Source organism: Apostichopus japonicus, chromosome 11 (genome assembly GCF_037975245.1).
Source record: "Apostichopus japonicus isolate 1M-3 chromosome 11, ASM3797524v1, whole genome shotgun sequence".
Taxonomy (NCBI): Eukaryota; Metazoa; Echinodermata; class Holothuroidea; order Aspidochirotida; family Stichopodidae; genus Apostichopus; species Apostichopus japonicus.
The window spans coordinates 7,819,986-7,845,257 of NC_092571.1; the positions used below are offsets into that span (position 1 = coordinate 7,819,986).

The window sequence follows — 25,272 nt, forward strand, 5'->3', positions numbered from 1 at the left end:
ACAGTCAGGAAGCAATTAACTAAAATAACAAACTACTTCTTACAATTTTCTTTTAAACTCTTTGATACAATTTTTTAGTGACATCTTCCTCAATTAATTTTTTTTTTCTTTTTTTGGCATTCTGTCCATGCCTTTGAGAGTTAGGAGAATTTAAAATATTATATTTAAAAAAAAAAAAAAAGGTTAACGCCAATTTACACAACCTACATTATTCTTGCTATGTTTGCTTGCATACTGTACTTTAACACCTCCTTCAAAATCTTTCAAAAATCTGGATGAGCCAATTCCTAAAACGTTTTCTTCATATGTAATGAGCAACTAATAAAATTATTTATCTATCAGCATTTTTTTTTTTTTTTTTGAGAAGTGAAAATGAAAACAGCAGGAAAAGGATGGAAGAAATGCCTCGGGAGGTTCTGAAGTTGAAGCAAGTCGATCAATTTGTCCCGTTCAAGAAGAAATAAGACGAAAAAACATAAAAGCAGAAGAATTAAAGGAAGAAACCAACATACTGTCGAGTCGAAAAAAAAGTAAAACAGTTGAAAACTTTAGCACAAGACCCACCACTCTCAAAAAGGATTTGGTCATGGCAGAAAAAACATTTCAACTTTTGGGCAGCATTAGGCATTGACTAAAGCGTGACTTAAAGAGAAAAAAAACAAAATCCAGTCGCAAGGGCACATCAACCTTGTCGCCCAATTTTGAGCAAATTTTTCATGGCAGTATGTTTCTGATAGTCATCTATGGGGGGGTTTGCTGTTGTGGTACTTTTAATCGTTTCTGATGAAATTGTTTTTAAGGTAAGGATCCCTGTTTCATCCCTGGTCATTTGCCCAATCTCTCTTGTCCCTAATATAGTCTAGATAGATAAAGAATAAATTAATATTGTCATTTTTGATCATATGTCCACAGGGTCCCCCCCACAAAGGCAGGCAGATGAAATATTTTATTTCTAGGACATTTCTGGATGCCTTGGGTTGAGATGTCAATATACCGCTACTGTGGAACATATCGATACTTAAAGTGTACAACCGCAGCAAACCCTGTGGACAGAGCTGACGCTCAATTCAGCAGTCTCTCAAATTTATGATCCCCACTGTTTCCTACTCAATACAAGCAACATCAAACTTGATCATATTGACTTGGTTGCTATTGGTGATCCATAATTTCGTAATCCTTTGCACGCTATATTGTCTTTTTTCCCACAAAGAAAACAGGTCACTGCATTGATAACCTGTACCTGAATACTGAATAATCTTTCAACTCAAAAAAAAAAAAAAAACATAACACAGGAGATCTTGGTATTTTCTGCTACAAGGAGAGGGTCACCTGGTGGTGACCTTTTAACGTTTTGGTCCCCAGGACGGTGGTGGCTTGCTGGGTAGGCTCTTGGATGCGCCGATACTTGGGAAGTCTGTGGTGTTGGTTGGGTCGGGGGCTTTATTCCAGGGAGCATCCCTGACGTAGAAGCCAGCAGCAGGGGTCGATTGTGATGGCTCTTTCCTGCTGGGGGGCTTCATGTACTGCTTCATGTGCTCCTGTTCCATGGCATCTTGCAACTGAAAAACACAAAAAAAGGAAGAGAGAGTTTCATGAAACACTTTCCTCTCATTTGACTTCGTACAATTAAAATTTAATCAAACACTTGGGAACTTTTATCTCATATTCTTCCACCTGTTCATTATCAAACCTTTTGAACGTCTACCACCATGATAATTATCCAGTCTATTCTAACCTCATTCGTTTGCATCTATGCCCACCTTCCTCCTTCTTTGGTCAACTTTAAATCAATATTTTGAGGTCATACTCCCCCCCCCCCCTCCAGATATTCTTCTCACTATTTTTACGTCCATGACCGGTGGAAACATTTTCTTGGTTTCATTAAGAGAAATCGCTGCACCGGCCAGACTAACGGAAATAAGTGGAGCCATCGGTCCACCTGTTCATTGCAGTGACAGACAAGAATTACTTAGCCACTCGAGTCATCAAACTGTTCTGATAATGAAACGTACAAGAATCAGGGATTCCAGTATTGGTCTTAAAGGCATTAAAGACTCGCCCCAAACCGTGTGCCGCGCTCTGAAAAAGTTAACTTTCCGTTGCTTACATGTGATGTTTTCTTCTTGTCGCTACAAAATGCAGACAGTAATGAAACGTGATACCTTGTTATCTTTTACCTTGACCTGAGATGTCCATCGCCGCTATGTACACTGTGTTATGGCTATTGACCGTAGCTGTATGTATTGACTGTACACTAGTGTCTTATTACCGACGGTAGCAAGCTGTGTGTGTATTTTCTGGGATCGATGGTGGTGTCTAACACTTCTGTTACACCTCATTCGAAACTAGGTCAGATTAACGGCATGAGACGTTTCTTTGTGCGCCAGTCTTCGCACCCTTTAAAATATGTTGCCCATTTTAAAATCTTTGACTGGTGGGTGGGTACCATGGATGCAGCTCAGGACACCTGCTGGTTTCTCCGCCCACCAAAACTCGTCCTGGCTACAACTCCACTTCTCACAGATTCTTCTCCCAATTCCTTCTAATCAATTCTTTGACCTCTCTTCACAAAATTTGTCTCCGTTTATTCTAATCAATAAACTGGGATCTACTCATTTAATTTTTTTTCTTGCAAATTATTCTGATCAACATTTCCGCCTCTACTGTTTCAAAGTGATTATTCAGACTCCATATTTCGGCCTGGATTCAAACAATTTTTCTCCTATTTATTCTGATCAATAATTTGACATCTTGTACCCATAACCCCTTACTTTGTGTCTGATTAAATTCCAAATCAATCTTTTACTCACATATTCTTCCTCCAAGTTCAAGAGATGGTCTTTACATTCGTAGCAGTCTTCCTCCAAACCCTGGATGACTATGAGGTTGGGGTCGGACTCTTCTTGGCGGGGGAATCGGATGTCCACCTTAAAATCCTCCATGATCTTACGGATGGTTTTGCCCCTCCCTCCGATCAGACGACTGTGAACTCGGCTGTCTATCTTCACAGTAATTTCAATCTGCTTTTCCTAAAAGACATAAAAAAAAGAAGACACTTTTATATTACTTATCTGCCTTTTATGATTGAGGTTTGAATTTTATCCTAATTATAATAGTTATTGGGGATCGGAAAGGTCGATTTTTAATCTCTAACGTGAATGGTAGAATGAAAATCTGACTTCAGGGTTTTCTTCCACATGAAAACATTTTCACCATCCAAAAGGTGTGATCATTACTACACATATAATGCCTTAATGGTTCAATGATCATCATATTGCAGTCTTTGCACCTACCACTAATGCTATATAAACATTATCCGTTACCGATGGCAACGAAAGCCATGCCCATTTAATCATGTTGCAGTAGCTACCCTCACACTTGGGTTGATCATTAAACTTAAATATCAAACAAAATTGCGGATCAACAATTGTCTGCAACTACAGCAATAACTACAGCAAGGAAACAGTTTTAAATCAGCTAATGGAAAGGTAACTGATTCATGGTTGAAGGGATGTAGATGCATGGTTGTAGGGATCTAGGCGCATGGTGGTAAGGATCTATGCCCACGGTTGTAGAGATCCAGGCCCAGTGTTGTAGGGATCTAGGCACACGGTTGTAGGGATCTAGTTGCATGGTTGTAGGGATCTAGGCGCACGGTGGTAAGGATCTATGCCCACGGTTGTAGGGATCCAGGCGCACGGTTGTCGGGATCTAGACGCATAGTTGTCGGGATCTAGACGCATAGTTGTAAGGATCTAGGCACACGGTTGTAGAGATCCAGGCCCAGTGTTGTAGGGATCCAGGTGCATGGTTGTAGGGATCTAGATGCACGGTTGTTCAAAAGAGCTCTTGAATCATCCCTGTTCCTCAGCAATTTCTGGACATCGTATCTCTCACATTGGAAAAAATGCCTTGTTACCTTTTCGCATTTTTCCTACAATGGCCACGGTGCCCTTCTTGTAAAAAGTTGCTGTTGTGCCCTTCGTTTTCCAATGAAACTCCGATCCAAAAGGAAAAGTTGCCCAGCCTCTCGCAATCCCTAATTTCAACCCTGTTTTGCAATGGCAGTGGGGGACAACAGCATGAGACGCCGAGACCATATGTAATTTGGTCGGCATATCGGTAAATCGGTGGAACCGGAAAGCATTGAGACAGCTCAGACAGCTTACCAATGTGCAATGACCAAGTAGTAATTAGGTAGAGTACTCACCAGGTCAGATACAAGCTTCTCTATGGCAGCCTTGGCCCCTTCAGCCTTGTCTTCGTAACCCTGGATGATTATCTTGTCGTGTGTCTCGCTGGAACGATCCGGGAACTGGATGTTCACATCGTAGTCCGTTCTGATCTTGGTGATGATGGTCCCCTTGCGACCGATAATCTTGGGATGGTATTTGGGATCCACGCTGAGCTCAACGGTAAAGCTTCTCAGTTTCTACAGGGACGAAAGACAAAGACATGAAGAGACGAATAACTATACGGCAGTTTGGTTTGCTTTCAGCAAAAAAATATCAAATATGTAGAAAACTATGCTTTATGACTTACATCTAGGTCTCGCTTGGACTGAGAGCTTTACGACTTACAATAAGTTAAGTGAGAGTCGACAAGAATAAGCACTTTAGCAATGCCAATAGAGCACGCCCTCTTTGGTTATTGACATTCAAGAGAAATTACCTTGTCCTCTTGCAAGGATAAGTACTTTAGCAATGCCAAAAGAGCACGCCCTTTTCGGTTATTGACATTCGAGAGAAATTACCTTGTCCTCTTGCAAGAATAAGTACTTTAGCAATACCAATAAAGATAAAGAACGCCCTCTTCGGTTATTGGCATTCCTGAGAAATTACCCTGTCCTCTTGCAAGAATAAGTACTTTAGCAATGCCAATAAAGCACGCCCTCTTCGGTTATTGACATTTGAGAGAAATTACCTTGTCCTCTTGCAAGAATAAGTACTTTAGCAATGCCAATAAAGCACGCCCTCTTCGGTTATTGACATTTGAGAGAAATTACCTTGTCCTCTTGCAAGAATAAGTACTTTAGCAATGCCAATAAAGTAGGCTCTCTTCACTTATTAACATTTGAGAGAAATTACCTTGTCCTCTTGCTCACTGTCCAGCTCCTTTACTTTCTCCATGAGCGCAGCGACTGCGCCGTCCACACAGGTCGCCGTGCCGACCACGGTCACCGTGTCCGACTGTTGGTCCGCTGGAGGTATGGCGATGTTGACGTCATGAGTTGTCATCAGTTGCCTGATGCCGTCACCCTTCTTACCGATGATGAATCGGTGATAGTCGAACGGTATAGACACCTCCTTGGTAATGGGCACCATTTCCTGTGAACCAAGGAAGATCGAAGAATTTTTGTTTTTTGGTCTGTTTGGGTTTTTTTTTCAATTGAGAAGGTTGTGACTATTACATACCCACAGTATATACCAAATATCCAATATTTATTGATAAACTACTATAATGGTACTGATATTCATTTATAGTCAATGGTACTGCGACACCAAATTTGGGACAATTTTTGGTAATAAACCATACTTTCGTATCATACTTCTTCAGAGCACTTGTACACTGACAGCATGAATATTCTGTTTACTATCCGAAAAATGGGTAGCAACTGTTCATACTGTCAGTTTACGTGCTTCTAAGCATGGTATGAGAGAACAGTATATTGTGGTATTAGCACTGGGAAATTGTCTGGCTTTTGAGGTTGTGATTTCATTACTTTTAATGTAAGATAACGAAAAAGGTCATTTCAATTTATCCTCCTCTAGACAATACTGTCATTGTAACAATTTGCATATTCATTCCTTGGTTCCATTAATTTGCATATTTCCATATTTCCAAAATGATGGTTTACCCAGACGAACTTGCAAATTTCCACGATTCCGGTGATTTGCATGTTTTCATTCTAAATGATTCTGATGCATAATTCATTTTGAAATGATTTTCATACATTTTGCAATTCCATGATTCTGATTCAATCGTGTATACCTCAGTCACATTTTGTTACCGGATATAAATCTTGTGTAATCTATATAAATGCTCTATATTGATACCAAAAAAACAAAACAACCCTTGTGTCTTAAAACGTACCTCAAGGGCGGCTTTGGCTCCCTCGCAGTTCTCCCGTTTACCGGTGATGTTGATGGTGTCAGAGGCCTTTGGCTTGTGGTCATCCCCGTTGGCAATCTCAGCGTCACCATTCACCAGGGTAGGTTCTGAACAGGTTTAAGATTGAAGAAAAAAATTCATAAACACACATAAAATGTTAAACTAGTTCATGAAAAATACCAGAATACACCAAAAGTAGGTAAAACAGAGAAAACAAATAACTAAGTCAAAAGTAAGCAGAAGTTGAGGTTTTAATTGAATGCTTCACCATACATTAGGTGAAGACGAGGTAAAAGCCCAACCAAAGCAGTGGGTTGCCTTCGACTACGACAAACCATATCCCACTTCCCACAAAGACAACTCAAATGTGACTAGTGCATTGTTACCATAGCAACTATTTGAAATACTTCCAACTTTACCAACCAGAGATAATCAGCTTATAATAAGCCTCACCAGTTTACAACTCGCCCCTCTGGATCTTATGTGAAAGCAATGTTTTGCCTTAGTAAATCTGCAATCAAAATGGTGGTGGACTAAGCTATCAATTGCTCAAGGAACAATATAGTGTTCATGTTTGGCATGGCAACTTTGGAGGTTTGGGGAATTTGGGTTCCTCAAGAAATAGGGAAATTACAGAGTTTTGTGTAATGAATGCTACTATGAAAATTAGCATATGCATAGCAATTCAAACATTTCATATTTTGCTATGCGATATCAGAACAATTTAACCTCATTACTCTTGGATGAAAACCAACCGGCCTGGGATCGAATCCGGAAGCTTCCGATTGCTAAGCCTAATTGCTTCAAATGCCATAGCCTTTATCCACTCAGCCACAGCACCGGTACAATATCATACAGTCATATCAAGAATTTATATGTTATGTTATACCCCCGTAAACTTTTAAAACTGCTGACACTATGCAGTTCCAAAGATGTGATATGCTGTTGTTTTATTCAAGGCATGCAAAGGTGCCTAGGATGCTGCTTAATTATGACTTGACATGAATCATAGCTTAACATGTCTGTTCAAGCTTTTTTTACAAACTTTCTCACCTGGCGAGGTGGGGCTGGCCTGCTGTGGACGCTCGGGAAACTTAATCGCCACATCAAACTGGGAAGTGATATTCTGTACCTTCACCCCCTTTGGCCCCATGAGGGATCGATGGTGCTTCTGCGGGATGATGCAAGGGATGGTCACTTGCTGCTCCTGAAATATAAGAAAGGAACACAAGATTGTTTTCCTGTCCAGTATAGTGTCTATACAAGCTAGTCAAAAAGTCATCTCAGCTTGCTTTAAAAGGTCTGTTATCATCTGAAGTAGAATAATATTACAATAATGTTATTAGATATTAATCTCCCAAACATTTCCATTTCTGTCATTCAAAGAAAGAATAGAAAAAATTTGTAAGAGGTCCACCATGTGTGATTTCCATTCTCCCTCCTCCAATGGGGTGGAGTTAACATATTTAGCTTTCCCTTGCTTCTCTCTGTGGGTTTTTCCCTAGTTAAAGGGAATTTTTTTTTACCGAAACCAATTATGTGCAAAATTACGATTTAGGCAAAAACATTTTGGCACCATGATCAAAGAAAACACAGTAATTTAATGAATGAAACTGTTAAACCATCAAAACACTAGGGGTTGTGCCTTGTAATCATATCTGGAGGTGGCACTTCCACAAGGGTCAACATCAAAATGTTTGCACTCGGAGCAGGAGGAGGAGGAGGAGGAAGATTTTGCTCAGTTGATGGTTGCTAATCATCGATATCACTACATCAATAAGCTTAACCATCATAAAATGGTTGGATCTTAAAAATCTCTGTGAAATAAATCCTCGCGATAGAACAACGGACTGACCAGATCTTCAACGATGGCCTCAATTCTCTGCTTTGCACCGTCCACACAGTTCTTGGCGCCCTTGATGGTGACCACCGAGCTGTCGCTGCCGTTCCTTGGAAAGCTGATGGTGACACCGCCGTACTCGTCTCCGATCTCTCGGAGCACCTGACCTCTTCGAGCAACAAAGTGGCGATGGTACTTTGGGTCCACGTTCATCTGAATCTCTGTCACGTTATCCTGGGGAGTGGAAGAAAGAAAAATGTGAGGAGGGGGAGTGGGGAGGGGTTTAGAAAACATGACTGCAAAAGTAGGTGCTATAAGAACATCATGGAAAATGTCCATTTACCACTGATCATGAAGTGTTCCAATGTGATCTGATGTTATTTATGCTTGGATATTATGTACGATTGACTTATTATAACAAACAATGATTATTCTGATGATTTTGCTGAAATATTAACAGCCATTTTGCAACATGTTTTACTCAGCTAGAATGATAAATCATAACCCATCTGCCCATTGACCCTTAGAACACTCAATCCCCATCTGCTCATGGCACTGTTTAAAGCATTTGGATTTCTGCAATGGTTCACTACACCATTACTAACACTCACCCCTTCACCTACACCCGCCCCCATCCCTCCTCCCCTCCCCAACCCTGTCTCACACACCTGCCAACCAATCACAAAATTCCTTACCAGTTCCTTAATGAGAGCTTCTAATTTAACTTTGGCTTCATTCACTGCAGTTTTGGTCCCTATGACGGTTATGAGTGTTTGGTCGTCATCCCTGGCGGATGGGAACACGATCCTGGCGCGAGTCTCCTCGCGTACCTTGCGTATGTTCGCACCCCCTCGGCCAATCAGGAACCTGTGATACTCAGGGTTGCAGTGTATTTCCTCAGAGTAACTAGCTTCCTCCTGTATCGTAGAAACAAGTAGCAAAAGAAAATGTTCACACCAAAAAATGCAGGTATGATAATGATGACGGTTTGTACGCGGACTGTTTCACTCTCAAGAAAATTCACAAAAACTTGGAAGTTGAGAAATATGTACAATGTAAACACCAACTTATTTCCAAGAATTACATAGTGGTACACCTTGGAGAAATCCTTTGTCTACAATATGTTATCCCATGCAACTAGTGGCTTATGTACTGTCAGTGTTGTGAAAATCCTTTTTGTCCTTAAGCACATGTATTGTTGTACACATTGTTGGACAAACCCAACAGCAGTGCCCATTTAGCATTGGGCACCTTAGTAAATGACACTTAATTCTGGTGCACTTAACTATTAAACAGAGTTAGTATTGTGCACATGGGTGCTACACGTGCCTAGAATTGAGCACATGTATTGTTGTACATGTTGTTGCACAGACCCAACAGAAGTGCCCATTTAGTTTTGGACACCTAAGTAAATGAACCACTTACTTCTGGTGCACTTAACCGTTAAACAATATTAACATAACAGTATTGAACACATCTGGTATTGTGCATGGTGTTAAGTGTTAAAAAATAAAGGGGTCGTACGAATGAAAGTATTCTGCATTTAACTTTTGTGTCATTTACTAAGGTGCCCAACACTAAATGGGCACTTCTGTTGGGTGTGTCCAACAACATGTACAACAATACATGTGCTCAATACTAGGCATGTGTAGCACCCATGTGCACAATACTAACACGAGTAGTGTCATTGTCCACATTCTGCATAAAGGTATTGTATGCTGTGTACACAAAGTGTTGTGTACATGACCGTTGTGCGACACACAGGCCAGACGAAAATTTGGCCTGTTGGTTTTCTCCTTCAAAACTCTCGTACATTAGACTGTAAAACTCACAGAGTTACCGATAAATAAAAAACAACTTACCCTTTGGCTAGCCAGGTCTAAGAGTTGTTTCTTGGCCTTGTCGACCTCTTCCTTGACCCCACGGATTCGGACCTTGTCCGCGTTGTCCTTCCCTGGAGGAAAATGAATCATGACACCGCCGCACTCCTCCACGATCGACTTGATGAGGGTACCCTTGGGTCCGATGATGGATTGGTGATGTTTGGAGGGGATGTTGACTTCCTCTTCGACAATATTGGCCTGCAAGAGGATGCATGGGAGGTTAAGCCACAAAATACTATCGTTGTCGTACCTCTTAGAAATGTGGCAGGGAATTAATTTGGCATAGCCTAGCAAAAGCACCCTCTGCAAAATTGGCCAATACCATACACAAAGAGACACACATCAGTAGCAGTGTTTTGGAACAAAAGAACCTACTCAATTCCTTAGCTAAATCTCTGTGACCGGAATGTACACGTTCGGTTTCTGATAATGTCAATCTTTTGTATACCTCGTGTAGAGTTAAATGAGAACCTGCCTAGTGACACCTTTTTCTGAAGGTTATGATACCCATGTATACTTAACAGCCTAACTGTGTAATCAACAAATACTTCTTCTTAGGCCTGGTTAAGATTTGCACCAGACACAATGGGTTTCATTTGAGAAACTGGTGACACATTCATTAGTAAAAATAACATCACCATATTTTCTTTCTCACCAGATTCAGTTGAAAACTACGGGAACGGTTTTTCCCCCACGCCCATCAAAGGTACAAACTAGCAGACATAAAATGAGTAATGGAACAAGAAAAACAAACAGACATGCCCCTACTTAACATAGTATTTACCTAACTCTTATTAAAAGTGTCGCAGGTCTAGGCTAAGTTTGAGAAATCAAAACAAACTCAATTGACACAACACTTCCTGTTCCAACTAAAAATAAGCAATCGCTATCTCCGCTTCAAATTATTAACACAAAAGCACAGAGAAGGAAATGTGAGAATTGAACGCATCTATCCAAACACAAGACTTTCACAATTTTGAGACATAAAGTTCCCTGTTGAGAAACAACAGAGAAAAAAAAATGTGAAACCTACCAGTTCGTCCTGGATGGCCAGAATTTTACTTTTAGCCTTCTGGACGTTTTCTTTCCGGCCGGTGACTGTGATCATGTTGCTGGAGCTGTTCTCTGTCGGGATCTCAATCCTCGTGTCCGTCTCATCCTTGATCTGATGACGAAGAAAATTAAAAATGTCGAGTGACTCAGACAAGTTTATGTCAAATATTTACCACCCCTCTCTGCCCCAACCCCACTCCCACCCCCATAAATATTATACGGCAACTTTTGAGTAAATGACTACAATTCATGTCAGGAAATATCACTGATAATAACTCTTACTATGAAGTGACCCGCTTCAACTCTTCTTGAGGCAAATAATTCAGTCAAACTTGTCCGACGACGACAAAAGGTTGAACACAAAAGGCAGCAAAATGAACACTTTGTTGTCATAAACACAATTACCGGTCTCTAGTCTAGCCTACTGATACAATAGCAATGAAATTGGATAAGAACTAAAGATGGACTCTAACAGCATCTGTTATGGCTAAATGGCTGCCTTGAGCTGTTTACAGTCCCATACAACTAGTACTGTCGGCTGTCATAACTTCTTACTAACTTCTAACTACTACTTCTAACTAACTTCTAACTTCTACTACTAACTTCTTACTAACTTCTTACTGACATAACTTCTGACTAACTTAGAAGATGAAACCCCAGTCAATGCTACCCCCAGATGAACAATAATCTCCTCTCTTCAGAACACTTTTCCCTGCTAGAAGGAAATTGTTGAAAATAAGAAAAACAGACAGACCTATTTATAGTACTTGCTAATGACCCTCAGCCCAACACTCCTTAAAATGTTGTGACATTTGATATAATTGGAAGTTTTCAGTCATTTAAACTTCAACAAGTCAAGAAAGTTATGAAGGTTGTCCTGGCTAAGCACATCACTTCACAAAGTACTCTTTTCACAGAGACATTGTATTCATACCTAGATTCAGGGAGACATGAGAAATAGACCTGTCCATCACATGACTTGGGCATGAAAAACATTAATTAACTGCCAAGTAAGTTTTAGAGGCGGGGGGGGGGGGGGTTACTGCTGGAGAGAGAGTGCTGCTTTCTTCTCCATCTCAAACAACTGCCACCTGCTCAAGTAAATTGCTCACCCAAAGGAAACAGCGCTTTTTAGCATATGGAATATCTCAAGAAAATCACATTTGTCGCAATTAGCTCTTTGGCTAACGAGGCATTGATCATCAAGGGCAATGCCAAAAATGACACCAAAAATAATACGGAGATATACTCTGCTCTAAGCCGACTATGTTTAGGGTAACTCACCTTGTTGATTGTAGCCCCTCCACGTCCAATGATGTTCTTGTGTAGTTGCTTCATGATTGGGATCTGTTCCTCGTAGTTCTCCGTAGTCTGCAGAGGAACAAAAAAGTCATTGAAAACGGTCGCTCCGCTATTGTGCAAAAATTGACGATTTCAGAAAATGTATTCCATCAAACCTCTCTGATAGTAACTCAAAGTAACTCATAATCTTTGACCTGTTATCCACGGAATGTAAATTTAGGATTCCCCCGAGTACAACATCGATCGTAATTGTTCACTTATTCTACAAGCACTTTCCTCAACTGTGAAACTAAATAAAATTATGCTCTTGTTTGATGTGATGAAACCATATTTTGTGCCTTTTATAGACAGATTACATCAAAAAAGAAACCCTTAAGGTTACTTCAATGAGGCCTCACCAGTTTGGTTGCCATGTGCTGCAGGAAGGTATAGCACTTATCCACATCTCCCTTGGGTCCTCTGAGGGCCACCACATCGGACTTCTTCCCGGCGCTCGGGAAGGTAATCTGGACCTGTAACGGAAGCAGACAGCAAACACATGATCTCCCAAACATCACCGACGTTACATTTACAGTATGTCTCTTCATATGATACTCTGTCTCTGTTTAGTTGTTAGAATTGTTCTGCTACCAGATTCATTCATGACAAATTGAAAATGTCCTTACTGAACTTTTAGAATCTAGTAGCAGTTCATGAATTTTAATGTCAGTTTTATCACACCTAGCAGGTATCGCACAAACCAGAATGCAAAAATGCATTGTGGTTTTGATGATGTAACATTTATGAGCAGTTTTCTTCATGAATCTGACGTAATGTATAGTGAGGGTGTACATGTTGACAAGGGTTTCACGATTTGACCTCTGATGACCCAAAATGACCTTTGATCTCCACCAAAAACAAAAGGCTTCTTGTACACAATGTGGTCCTTCTGCACACCAAATATGAAATTTGTCTGACTTTCCCATCTTGAGATATCGTGTTAACAAGCTGGGCATCAATAAACGCACTCACACAACCACACACAAATATGAATGCATAGGGTTACGATTATCATCGAAACCAACAAGACTTATCCAACTAAGACTGTATTTCGAGGTTGTTTTTCACCTAATGTACTGTTACTAAAAGCAGTGAAACACACAGTTGAAAAACTTTAGTGTCTATTAAGGTGAGCAACTCGCATATCTACTAAGGAAAGGGCTAATCATTTGACATATTGTCTGAGGCTAACCTGGTTGAACTTCTCTCTGATCTCTTTGATATTCTCTCCTCCCTGTCCGATGATCAGACGATGGAATCTGTACTCAATCATGATGTCACGTTGCTTCTCATTCTCCTGTAAACGAAATAGATTTGTTAAAGACACTTTCAAAAACAACATATCTTTCACGGAATGAAGTACAATATCACCTCCCATTTCTTAGGTAGAGGGTTTCATTACAGACAATGGTCTCAAGTCACTGTGACACAAATTTTAAGGAAAAATGGTTCAATGTTCACATTTGTTGTTAGAACATTCGAGAACTTAACAACCAACTATTCTGCAGGATAATTATGGCATCTTTCCCAACCGAATTGAAATTTGACAATATAAAGAGTCGAGGTAAGGGCCGTTGAAATTTCACACAAAAAATAACCAAAGGCAGTTAACACCCCAAACATCAAAACCCCAAACATGACTTGGAGATTTACAAATGACAATCCTTTACCTGTCTTTCTTCAAGATAAGCATTCTAATCTACCTTGCTTTCAAAAATTGGTGATCCTTTAGCTGCCTTAAATTCCCAACAAGATTCCAGCATATCTAAATTACACTTGAAAAGAGGAATAGTAGATTTGAGAGAAAGAGGGAGCCAAACATTGACACCCTTAAGTAGGGGGCACAGTGCTAACATGTTATCAATGTGTCTAAGGCTAGGCAGTTCACTTCATATGCTGAATGAAGACAGGTAAGTGAGCAAACAAAGTAAAACAAAACAGATATATTTGATTTTTATATAGCGCTTTACACCAGCGATAGGTCTCAGAGCGCTTTTCTGACGTTATACCCACCCATCGAGGTAACTCACCATTCTCTGGGCCATCTCTGAGAGCTCACTCTTGGCTTGAGCGACACCCTCTGGGCTCCCTTCTATGCGGATCTCTCCGCTGTTCTCTTGCTCGCTAGGGATGCGGATGGACACCCCATAGCTCTGCTTGATCCGGTTAACTGCAAGGAGGGAACAAAGATGGATGACAAAGTTAGACTAGAAAGAAAAATTTCTTAGATGGTACCGAAAAAAAACTGATTTGCCAAAACTGTCACATTAATGCAAAAGTGATCATACATCAATAGATTGGTACATGTCAACGACCCTTTTTTTCTTCAAAATTTCAGAAGCGACATACCATTTGCTCCACTTTTGCCGATGATGTGCTTCACAAAGCGAGGGTTGATGGTCAGAGAGTCGAAGGAGAGGGTCTTCCGCAGTTCACTGACCACTTGTTCTAAATGTTTCTTGGCTTCCTGGACTTGTTCAGGAGGGCCTTCCAGTTCTATCTTGTCGCTGCCCTCGGCAAATTCAATGTGGACCTACCGAAAGATAAATATGTGACAGTTTGTTACCATACTACACTTGGGAAAATTAAAACAGGAGAGTTAATTGGCTCAAAGAGTTTGTTAAAAAAAATGTCTTCACAAATCTTTGTCAAAATTTGGAATCCTGTGTTCCATGATGCACTTTGGGTATATTCTCTTTCCATCTGAGAAAGATAGGTTATGCTTTTCAAAGATTGCAACAAAATTTAGCATCTTAAAAGTCGGAACTGCAATTTGCCGTGAATTTTTCACTGTAACCGAGTCATGTTCTATTAACACACAACTGGATACCACTCAAACACTAACTCACTAGGAAATTTACACCGTATTAAAGAAGTTGTTAACAATTTACTCATATAAAGACAATTTTGTGACAAATTAAACTTGATATTTTAAAGGTTTTTAAACAACACCTCTTCGGCATTTGCAAGTGATAACTTCAACGGTGCTAAGGAAATGTTGTCCAATGGAAAACAATACACCATAGCTAATCTACATATCCCCATCTTTCTATCCTGACAATTGCTTCATTAAAACTGTGCCTAACCCCCTCCCACATCCTTCAAATTATGTGCAGAAAATAAGCAACTGAGTCTTCAATCTATTTAGGAAAGACAGTAATATACTCTCAGATTACATATACAAATTTATACAGATTACAAATACAAATTGTATCAATCTTTTTTACGCATGATTTTAGGGAAAATAGCATAACTCCGTCACGTCGTTGAACTTTGGAAGAAGTCAAACTGTACCATGCAGAGATAGGTACTACCTTCTCACCTTGGACAAACTCTGTGTAATATTGTCAATATTCTTGCCCTTTCTGCCGATGATGAAACGATGCAGCCATGACTCGGCCTGTACATGGTCAACAACAATGCTGTTTGCCTTGGGAGAGAAGAACAGGGGAAAAAGGGGTCATCCTGGGTCATATTAAGCATCATATTGAAGGAGCTGTTTAATGGTTGACAATGCAACAACATGAAAAGTGGTATTATCATCTTAAACTTTGACGTACATTCTATTTGTACCCTATCGCTATCAAATGGCATGTGAGTGGTAGACAATCTCATATTGTTCATACCTCAGTTTTCAATAACTTACTACTGCTAGTAACTCAGTGGTAAATATCCTAGTATTGCCAAGTCTCGTAATTTCAACAATTGACACTAAATAAAATCCTGTTGTTTGTCATCAAATGCAGGTTGAACGGTTGAGCCCCACGGCTAAACGACACAAATCCTGTTACTGACAAAAGACAGTGCAAACCAATCAAGCTGCAACTGTTGCTGTTGATGTGCCTGTACATAGGGCCATTCAATAAGAAAGGGGGTGCTACTGTGTGGCACAAGAAGCATCCCCTGCTACAGAATCAAACCAGCTTAAAATTTCATTTTCAAAAATAAACAATTTTGTAATGGTTAGCTTCTCCATAAAGACTTGTTCTGCACAAACAAAATTTGCATTACCTTACTACTTCTTCATAAGACCAGTACTTTTGTAACCCCCCACATTATCTTCATGAAGAATGTGACCAGAGACTTTTGCAAACATTTCAACTGGGTAAAGTCAACCAACCTTGGCATAGACCATAGATATTGCTGGGCCTAGCTGGTCCTGTTCACCTCTGAGGGTGATGGTCTCTGAAGGGCTGCTCGAGGAGGGCATCTCCACGGAAACTTGGGTCTTCTCCAGGATGTCTGTGATGTTTGAGCCCTTCGGCCCAATTACGTACTTGTGCTGGTTCTTACGCACCTCCAAAGAGACGGTTGTGGTCCTCGTTTTCTGAAGAGCAAACAGTGGTTGACAAAATCAATATAAACGTAACCGGGCCTGGCGAGGAGTAAGGATTGGGATGCGGGCAGTGCTACCGTTCTCAGGACCCAGGGTCGATTTAGAGGTTCCATGAAATGTGAGAGAAATAAATACATTTCTCTCATTTAAAAAAAAAAATGAAGACTTCACGAAGAGAACAATTGACAGATTTGTTCACACAAACTGGCCTCAGCGTCACGACCTTATGAATGACATGTCTATTTAAGTTTTGTTGTCAACCAATTTCCCTTACACTCCACAAAGGTCACCTTGAGGGGGAGATTTCTGTGTCATGTTTTGAAGCCATCAAGTAAATGTTTGAAAGCTTGAAGATATTCTCTGTTAGATGCTTTCAATCAAACAATACGGTCAAGAAGAAGTATGCAGCCAGGCGATAAAGTTGTTACAATTAAGTAAGAAAGTAACTAACGAATATTCCCTTGGAAGAATAATCCAGAAAGGGATCTAATCTTGAAGAGGTATCAGATAACTACAGTATGATTGATAATTTTGGTGAACAGTGTACAGTTCCCATGCTTTCAAAATATATGAAATTACAGTCGTTTTTTAAGACCATTTCAACATAATGTAGAAACATGTAATTAACGTTTTCTTATGAAGCATTATCACTTATGTGGATCTAATTCAAGACTACATATACTAGGTGTTCAAATTGGTTGTAACTCTTGCAATATCTCCGCTTGCATTTCATGCACTATTTCAGCCTAGGCATGGCAATAATATCCAGCATATGATCTGAAATTTAAGGCTAGACTTGGTGCCTTCTTTAAATTGCATGGAGGCTAGGACGGAAATGTACAACCCGCAGGAGAATATAAGTTATCCAAACTTGAGAACTTTAGGCAAAATATTATTAATTCTTTCTGCTCAAAATATTTTAAAAAATTCTTAAACCTAGATACATCGATATATCCGTGAAGGAGACATGTTCAAATGAGAGCTTTTCCTCACTTTTCCAGACTGCAGTTCAAAAGTTCAAGAACTTTCGCAGGACCTAGAAAGGAGGTGTTATCTTTTCCCTTGATTACCTTCCCATTTCCTGGCTACGTGGGGAACCCTGGATGTAACAAATTAAACAACTGTTCCATACCTTTTCTTCATATATTTGCATAATCTTTTGGCAAGCTTCATGGACACCATCTTTCTCTCCAGACACCACAATCTCATCCTTCTGGGCACTGAGAGGGGGGACGTGGACCGCGGCCCCGGTAGTCGCAGTCAGTTCTTTTGTGTAGTGGTTGCCTGGGCCACAGATGAAGGGGTGGTACACGTGGGGAATGGACAGTCTCTCCAGTGCTCGTTTAGCCTAAATAAATAAATAAATAAAAAAATGGTTGATGTACCTTAAAGCGCTTTGAGGCCTTTGCAAAAAGCGCTCTATAAATATTTGCTTATTATTATTATTATTAAAAAATACAGGCTTTTACATTGGGTTTGGCCATATGCTATGTTCCATACCAGTGAACCCAGGAGCAACGTATGGTCTCTTATTTGAACACAATATGCACTTTCACACCCCAATGTCCAATGACATAACAGTGTCTACTTTATGTTCACCACTTAAATCTTTGTGGGCAAAATCATCTTTAATTGTCTTGCAATAAAATCAAAGGGAAAATCACAACATATCTTCTCGTCAAATGAACCTTTCCACAGGGAAGCTCCTGTGTCCCCCCCCCACAGGTCACCCCCTCCCTAAAGATTTGCTCAAACTATATGTACAGTTTGTAAAAAAAATCATAAAAAATCAATAATAAAACGTTAGTATTATCATACAAATATCAGTTTATTGGATGACCTATACATAGTCCTGTTCCTTCCCCCCCCCCTTCCCCCTTATTGACCTCGCATCCCATCCTTCCAGCAGTGAACCTGTCCATGGTACAAAGTTCCCTTCATATATCTCACCTGTTCTTCTGAGGTGAGGTGAATCTCGTGGCTGGCCCTGTCTATACCCTCCTTTGTCCCAGTGATGTAGATAAAGTCTGGGTTCGGATCATCGGGCTTGGGGATGATGATCTTTGTGGCAGTAGTCAGCTCCAGCTCCTTGAGTTTCTCGCCTTTCCTTCCGATGATGAAGCGATGGTGTTCCTTTGGGATGCTGATTTTGACATTAGCCTTTTTTTTTTTTTTTGGCAAATCAAAGAAAGTGAGAAGAATTAAGTTTAAGGATTAAAAAAATGTTTTTATTTTCATGTAACAGAGCTGTCACATTGTCACGGTTTGATACCTAACTGTCACGGTGTGACGATGACATGTTATCTGCTACATTAAGATCACACTATGAAGAAGTGAGAGCAGACATATTTTTTTAATGAATTTATTCCACAAACAACATTACATTAGATACAGGTTTTACTCCACATCTTAAAGCAGCCAGAGGGACCATCACTACTAGAGTATAACCATGTTCCACTGCCCACTATATGTTAATCAAGAAAGCAATTGCCTGTACCAACATGACCAGTAGGAAATCTCAATTCACAGCAATAGTAAGGTCATTTTTCACCAGTGCCGTACAAAATAGGCCTAGGCAGTAGGTAAAGGCAATATGAAAGTGTTGTACATTCACACCGATTCGTTTCGATGTCATGAGGTATTTAACACTGGTTGTGACACTAATACACCAAATCCAAAGATATGTACACAAACACACCTGCCACGGCCCACATACCCCACCCCCAAATCCCTTATCCTACTTCTACCCACCTGTGTCTGTAACTTGTTGATCAAATCCCTCTTGGCTTTCATGACTTCTTCTGGTTTCCCATTGATGACGATGGTCAAACTCTGATCTTTAGCCAAACTCATCTCAATGCTCGCTCCTGTGGAGGATGTTTCAATTAAATACGGTCATATCATCTCGATTGCTCTTACAGTGTGTCCAATGCATCTTTTGAAGTTTGTCATCACAAAGAAAGATATATACAACTTTATGACATAAAAAATCCCAGAGAAAAACATTGCACAAAATATATCTCAACAAAAGCCATAAATGCAAATTACCAAAGCCATAAATTACAAAAGTCACTTTTGCCAATGTCTTCACTATTGAATACCTAGGTCAAAAGCTTTTGCCATTTGTGACCCTGTCATTTTTTATGAATATACCAAAACAAACACAATCATACTCAAAAGGTTAAAAAAAAAGAGGAAATATTGACATGCTGCAGTCGCTCAAGAAAGACGATTACAATCTTCGTGGGACCTCTTACCTGTTCTCATTCGGATTTGATAGCAAATCTGGTTGGCCATGCTGTTGCTCTCTCCAAATCCTTGATCTATCTCCTTGTACCGCCTCTCCTCTAAAGGCACACGGAACACCTATGCAGAGGAGGAGCAACCAATCAAATTTATTATGAAATTTAATAACATATTAAAAGTTACTAAATTAAAAAAAAACTCTTTTATATTAATTTTAAAAAATGACTTGTAACTCAAATCTACTGAATCTCCAATTCCCATTGAATAATTCTTTTGGCATATTTGAATTCTTCCAGTAAAGCGATCCAAGCAACTATACTTACATATCTTACACTATCACCCTAGTTACCAAAACCCTATATATATTGGCATATAGGCTAGCATACTATCAAAAGTCAAAAGATGTTTAGCAGTTTGGTTTTTGGGGGTTTTTTTTACACAGATAGCATAGCATATTGTAACAGACAAAATTCAGAGCTTTTTAAAACTTCTATACAAAAGTTGACAACTAAATCATTCCCTGCTGGTGGTTCGAATTGGGGCTGAAAGTATACCTTTAGTGTACATGCCAGGGGTTGAAATAACAGTAACTGCCTGCTACACAAACAATGTGGGCTAAGTCCACCATGTACAGTACACAAACACCTGAAGCAGCACATACACACTGTACACTGCTGTAGCACTGGGATGCACTGTGCACTGTCTTTTGTATGCCTGTGTTGAATGATCTTGCAAATTGCTAAATACAGCCCTGAATTGCAAATTGGGCAAATTGCAATACAAGTAAAATTTATGTGTAATACTTTTTTAAATACACAGTAACCAAATGTAGCATTTTATAACAGACAAATTCTAGAATCTTCAACACTGCTACAGAAATATGGACACTGACATATTTCCAGCAATATCGCACACTGTATGTAACATGTTGTTGTGCACACATTACCAGGTTTTTTGTTAAGAAATGTAGTAGGTGGGTCAAGTTGAAAAGTAGGTGGGACTGTCTGTATGCAGACATGGTGGAGGGGTCTAAGGGGAGGGGGTGAAAATTGGAATTTAAAAAGTCTCTAGAAGCCAAATGGTGCAATATACAGCTGTTTGGTCAATGATATTGCCCCTCCCAATCACCCCTTTCTTCTGTCCTATTTTTCACAAACAAAAAACAAACTCACGTTGAAGTTTCAGTCACACCTGACCTGGTTGTGGGTATTTATTCCTCTTGATTTTTTTGCGTCATTTTTTATATATTTTGTTACCCGGGTCATGTACGTGCAGTAGGCGGGTCATTTGACCCGGGTCCCGGCTACTAACGAAAACCCTGATTACACTTAAATGAAGAGTTAATTACTAACACAAATTTTGCATCTCACAATCTTTGTTAGATATACACTTTTCCACCACTGCCAAATACATCAAGGTAATACCATCTTTGATCAAAATGGTTCTCAATGGTTCAAAATATGGCTCACTTATCAGATGGAAGAACATCACAACACCATGATTGTATGTATTACAATATATCATGCTGGTGTCCGAGAGGGTGGACCTTTGCATGCTCTTCATCCTTTTACAAGTCATTATCCAGCCATACACATTCAATGCAACATTATGTGCAAGAAACTTACAAACAAACACAACAACAATCTTCAGAACGCATACCAATAACTTACACTAAACAAAGAATCTCACAACTTACAAAAAATTCACCACTCATGAATAAATCATGTACTAACCTGAGTGATTGTGGAAGACCTGACTGCCATTTTGGCATAAGTTGGGCCAGCTGTCGGCATGGCAGTGATTGGCTTTCCAGCAGCGATTTCTTCAGCTGGGCGCTCCAGGGGTGGAAATACTTCATCGTAAGCCAACACCGGTGGCTCATAAGGGTCCATGCTGACGTTCCCACCCTGTTCTTCCATGGTTTCTTGTGGTTCCATACTCATGGTCGGGGGTCGTTTTCAAAGTCGAACAGCACCAACTGTAACAAATAGATTTACATGCATGACTGTAAAGCAAGTCTCTTATTGGAATGCAAGCAGGCTTCAGGGCATATATATATATATATAGACAAGATAAGATACATTACTTAGGAGAGGAAGAATTATTTCCAAAGCAAATGATAAAGTTTTTAAAATCAAAATTGGTTAAGATAAGTGAAAAATGTCACAAATCATATCAGTTCTGCGGTTAGCAATATAATATAGTTGTTAACCTGTTAAATATAGATTGCAGGACGAACTGTGGAAAGAGTTTAGATTGATTTCCGAACATAATTTGAAATTCCAACTCCAACAAACTCCAACCTCCAATTTGAAAATTCCAAGTTTGCCATGTCATCAGCTATACATGTCATGAAAGTGTCTAATGTTAGGACAGGCAGTGAAACTTTTGGAATAAAATTACCAGTAAATTACTTCTCATACATATATATGAAAAGCATTTGGTGGCTAAATGTGATCAAATACCATCTCACTTGAGTAATTCTATAATTAAATGAAAATCTGATGGATTTCCAAAAATACAAAGATAGCTAACATCTTAGCAAAGTTCTAATACTGTAACAGTACACATATGAGAAATCATTTTGTGAGCATATGCCAGAACTAGAAATTAAAATAATTGACAAAATCGTTAGCAAGAGTAAATCCCATGGTCAATACTATCGAATGACACATGTTGGCATGAAAGTTCTTGTTGGTCAACTACCAATACTCCATAAAAAAAAGTTATGTGAGCCCAACATAAGTTAGGGGTGGCACTAGTAGCAGTAGCACTGTATCAGTAGGCCTAATTGTGTCATAACTTAGGCCTAATTTCATTTACCTATATCTATGAAGAAATGAAGAGCAGATGCTTTGCATAAAAATGAAGGATATTTATTGAACAGTATTATCGGTGTATGTTCTTGCCACTGAAAGTACTCACAACTTCAGACGAAAGTGAAAGGCTAATGCAAAGGTCTTCCACATTACACAACCTAACAGCAGGCCAGTGTGCACAGGCACACGTAAGTGTCAACGTGTCACTTTGCCTTTGGAACGTGTAACGTTAGTAATGTTACACTACTCAACGATGATAATGATATAACTCAATTCATAATCTTTGCATAATAACAAATAATACTTACAAAATTGGATACTGTTTCCGGTTAATCCGTCCCAGAAAGTCTTTTACTCTTGACCTTCCCCACTTTGACTGATTTTCTTCAGTTTTCCTCTCGAAAACCTATTTGATAATGGCCTGTACTGTATTGAGAGCCCGTTGCTCGCACCACGAAAGCTATCGCACGAATGCTGTTGGAACCGAGGATTATTATATTAGCAGCAATGCAATGCAGCAGCTACGTATTGCAACAACGATTACGTAGTAAAAATTTCTGTGGTACATACGTACGTGTTTAACATCGCGCATGGACATTTACGCCAAACAAGATGCGTTTATTCATCCGCATATCAAAACATAGCATAGGTACTACTTGAATCCTAAGGTGTAAGTAGATGGGAAAAGATTGTGAGTGAAGGAGGAAGGGTAACCGCGAGAGGGTTGGAGGCACTTGCGTTGATTTATTCCTCAATTTACCTCAATAATGGAGTTAAGGAATGTGAGATCGGGGAAAGGAACAGAAATGGGAGGGAAAAGGGTGGGTGGTAATGAGATGAGCAATTTCAATGACGTATACTAGAGAAAGTTCGATGTAAACATATGTAGAAAAGCCTCATGATGTCTACAAATGGGATCGAGAATGAGTCATATGCTAAGTAGATTACATTGATCTCTATGTCCGATCGCGGAGTCAAGTCTAAAACTGTCGCTGTGTGTCAGAGAGGACAAGCCTGATCGAGCCGCTGCTCTAATATGAAATATAGCTAAGAAGTGATCTCTTATTCGCTTATGATTACAAGGATCGATAAGCAAGTTCATGCGCATGCAAGATATACAGCTGTTGACAAGCACGCGGTTGAGAAACTGAAGGCTGAGTTTTCATGGTTCAGATGAAGAAGGTCAGGGGGTAGGAAGCTTCCAAAAAGTGAGGGGGGCACAAGATCAGAGGGGCACTTAATTTTTCATTCCACAACCACCACTCGTTATGCTATTGACCGATACACACCGGCCATATCACATAAATATATATGATGTGTTAGTATGCTATTAATACTATTTATTGAGATTGTTTGTTGTTAAACGTGCTACAAAAAGATATGGGATGTCATTTTAAAAATAGCATGTACACACTTAAAATAAATAATTAAAATAAAATATTAAAATTAACAAAGGCTTAAGATATCCAAAAGACAGCTCTTTATCAGAAGGGCACATGTTAATTATTTGCCAGTAGCTACCCCAGCAAACACAAAAACGTTTTCCAAACGTTACTGAATGTTTCGTCTTTTGTTTTGATAACGTTATTTGTGGTGTAATAAATGTGTCACGAAAACGTTTTCAGGCTTTATTTCAAACATTTTTTTGTTAAAACATAGATATAACGATTTCAATATGTGAGAAAAATATTACAGGCGCGTATCCAGTATTTTCTAACCCGGGGGGCGCGAATTACTATCTAAGCGGAGCGCCACCATCGGTTGGCGCGGAGCGTACAAGAAAATTTTTGGTTTTGATACCCCCCAGATCACCGGAAATGGCACTTCTCGGGCTTGAAAATGAGCAACCAGATGTACACTTTTGCCTGAGAACCAAGTATTTCCCAAAAGTTTTTTCCATTCATAACCTTTTGAAGATTGTCACCAGTCACACATCATGTTCGACCTGATTGCATGTCCTATGGATCATTGCTTTTGTAGGTTATTCTACGTCACGGCCCACAATATCCGAAAGCCCCACTTTTCAAGGTTTTAAGCCCATTACTTGTTGAGAATTTGAAAATTCACTTTTCTCGTGAATAAAATCACTTGAAAACATACCCATAATGTTGCAGAAAATTTAATCTATAGACAACCAATATAGAAAAACCTCCTTGAACCCCTAACAGACAGGTCAAAATTGAACGAGTAGAGGAAAATGAAGAATGTTGGTGAGGAAATTTTGGAAAATTCCGACACAGTTAATTTCTTGGTGTAGAAATATTGCAACCTCTTATAATGGCTTTTACAAAACTTGGTTGAAGGAACAGAAAAATAGGAGATATTTCCGATATGAGGTATATCGAAACCGAACACTTCACTCATAGGCGTAGGTCCCGTAGGAGGCGGGGGCTGCAGCCCCCCCCCCAATTGTTTTCCCATTTTTTTGGGCACCTACTGAAAGAAAAATAAATAGCAATGAATAGCTTAAAATGATCTCCTTGGTAATTGAATAAATTGACATAAATGGATCTGTATGGTTTTTCTCCTGATCTACATAAGACATTTGGTTGTTTACATTAGCATCCGGCGGTATACTGTGCAACTTTGACGGACCGTAAGGTAGACGATGCCATACAATGTAATGACCGATCTTGCCTATAC

General features: G+C 39.6%; 1 protein-coding gene across 1 annotated transcript; it reads right to left on the minus strand.

Moving 5' to 3' along the window:
- Window positions 1-140: 140 nt before the first annotated feature.
- On the minus strand, window positions 141-23,112 carry LOC139976136 (vigilin-like). Its single transcript, XM_071984591.1, has 23 exons — window positions 22,938-23,112; window positions 21,544-21,788; window positions 19,822-19,930; window positions 19,316-19,431; window positions 18,515-18,724; window positions 17,697-17,912; window positions 16,349-16,555; window positions 15,551-15,658; window positions 14,578-14,761; window positions 14,259-14,398; window positions 13,421-13,525; window positions 12,588-12,701; window positions 12,172-12,258; window positions 10,868-10,999; window positions 9,814-10,032; window positions 8,647-8,868; window positions 7,967-8,185; window positions 7,165-7,318; window positions 6,094-6,218; window positions 5,088-5,327; window positions 4,211-4,432; window positions 2,811-3,029; window positions 141-1,559 (listed from the first exon to the last, which is right to left on the minus strand). The coding sequence occupies exons 2-23, from the start codon at window positions 21,751-21,753 to the stop codon at window positions 1,344-1,346; spliced, it is 3,774 nt and encodes a 1,257-aa protein (XP_071840692.1). The 5' UTR covers window positions 21,754-21,788; window positions 22,938-23,112; the 3' UTR covers window positions 141-1,343.
- Window positions 23,113-25,272: the final 2,160 nt, after the last annotated feature.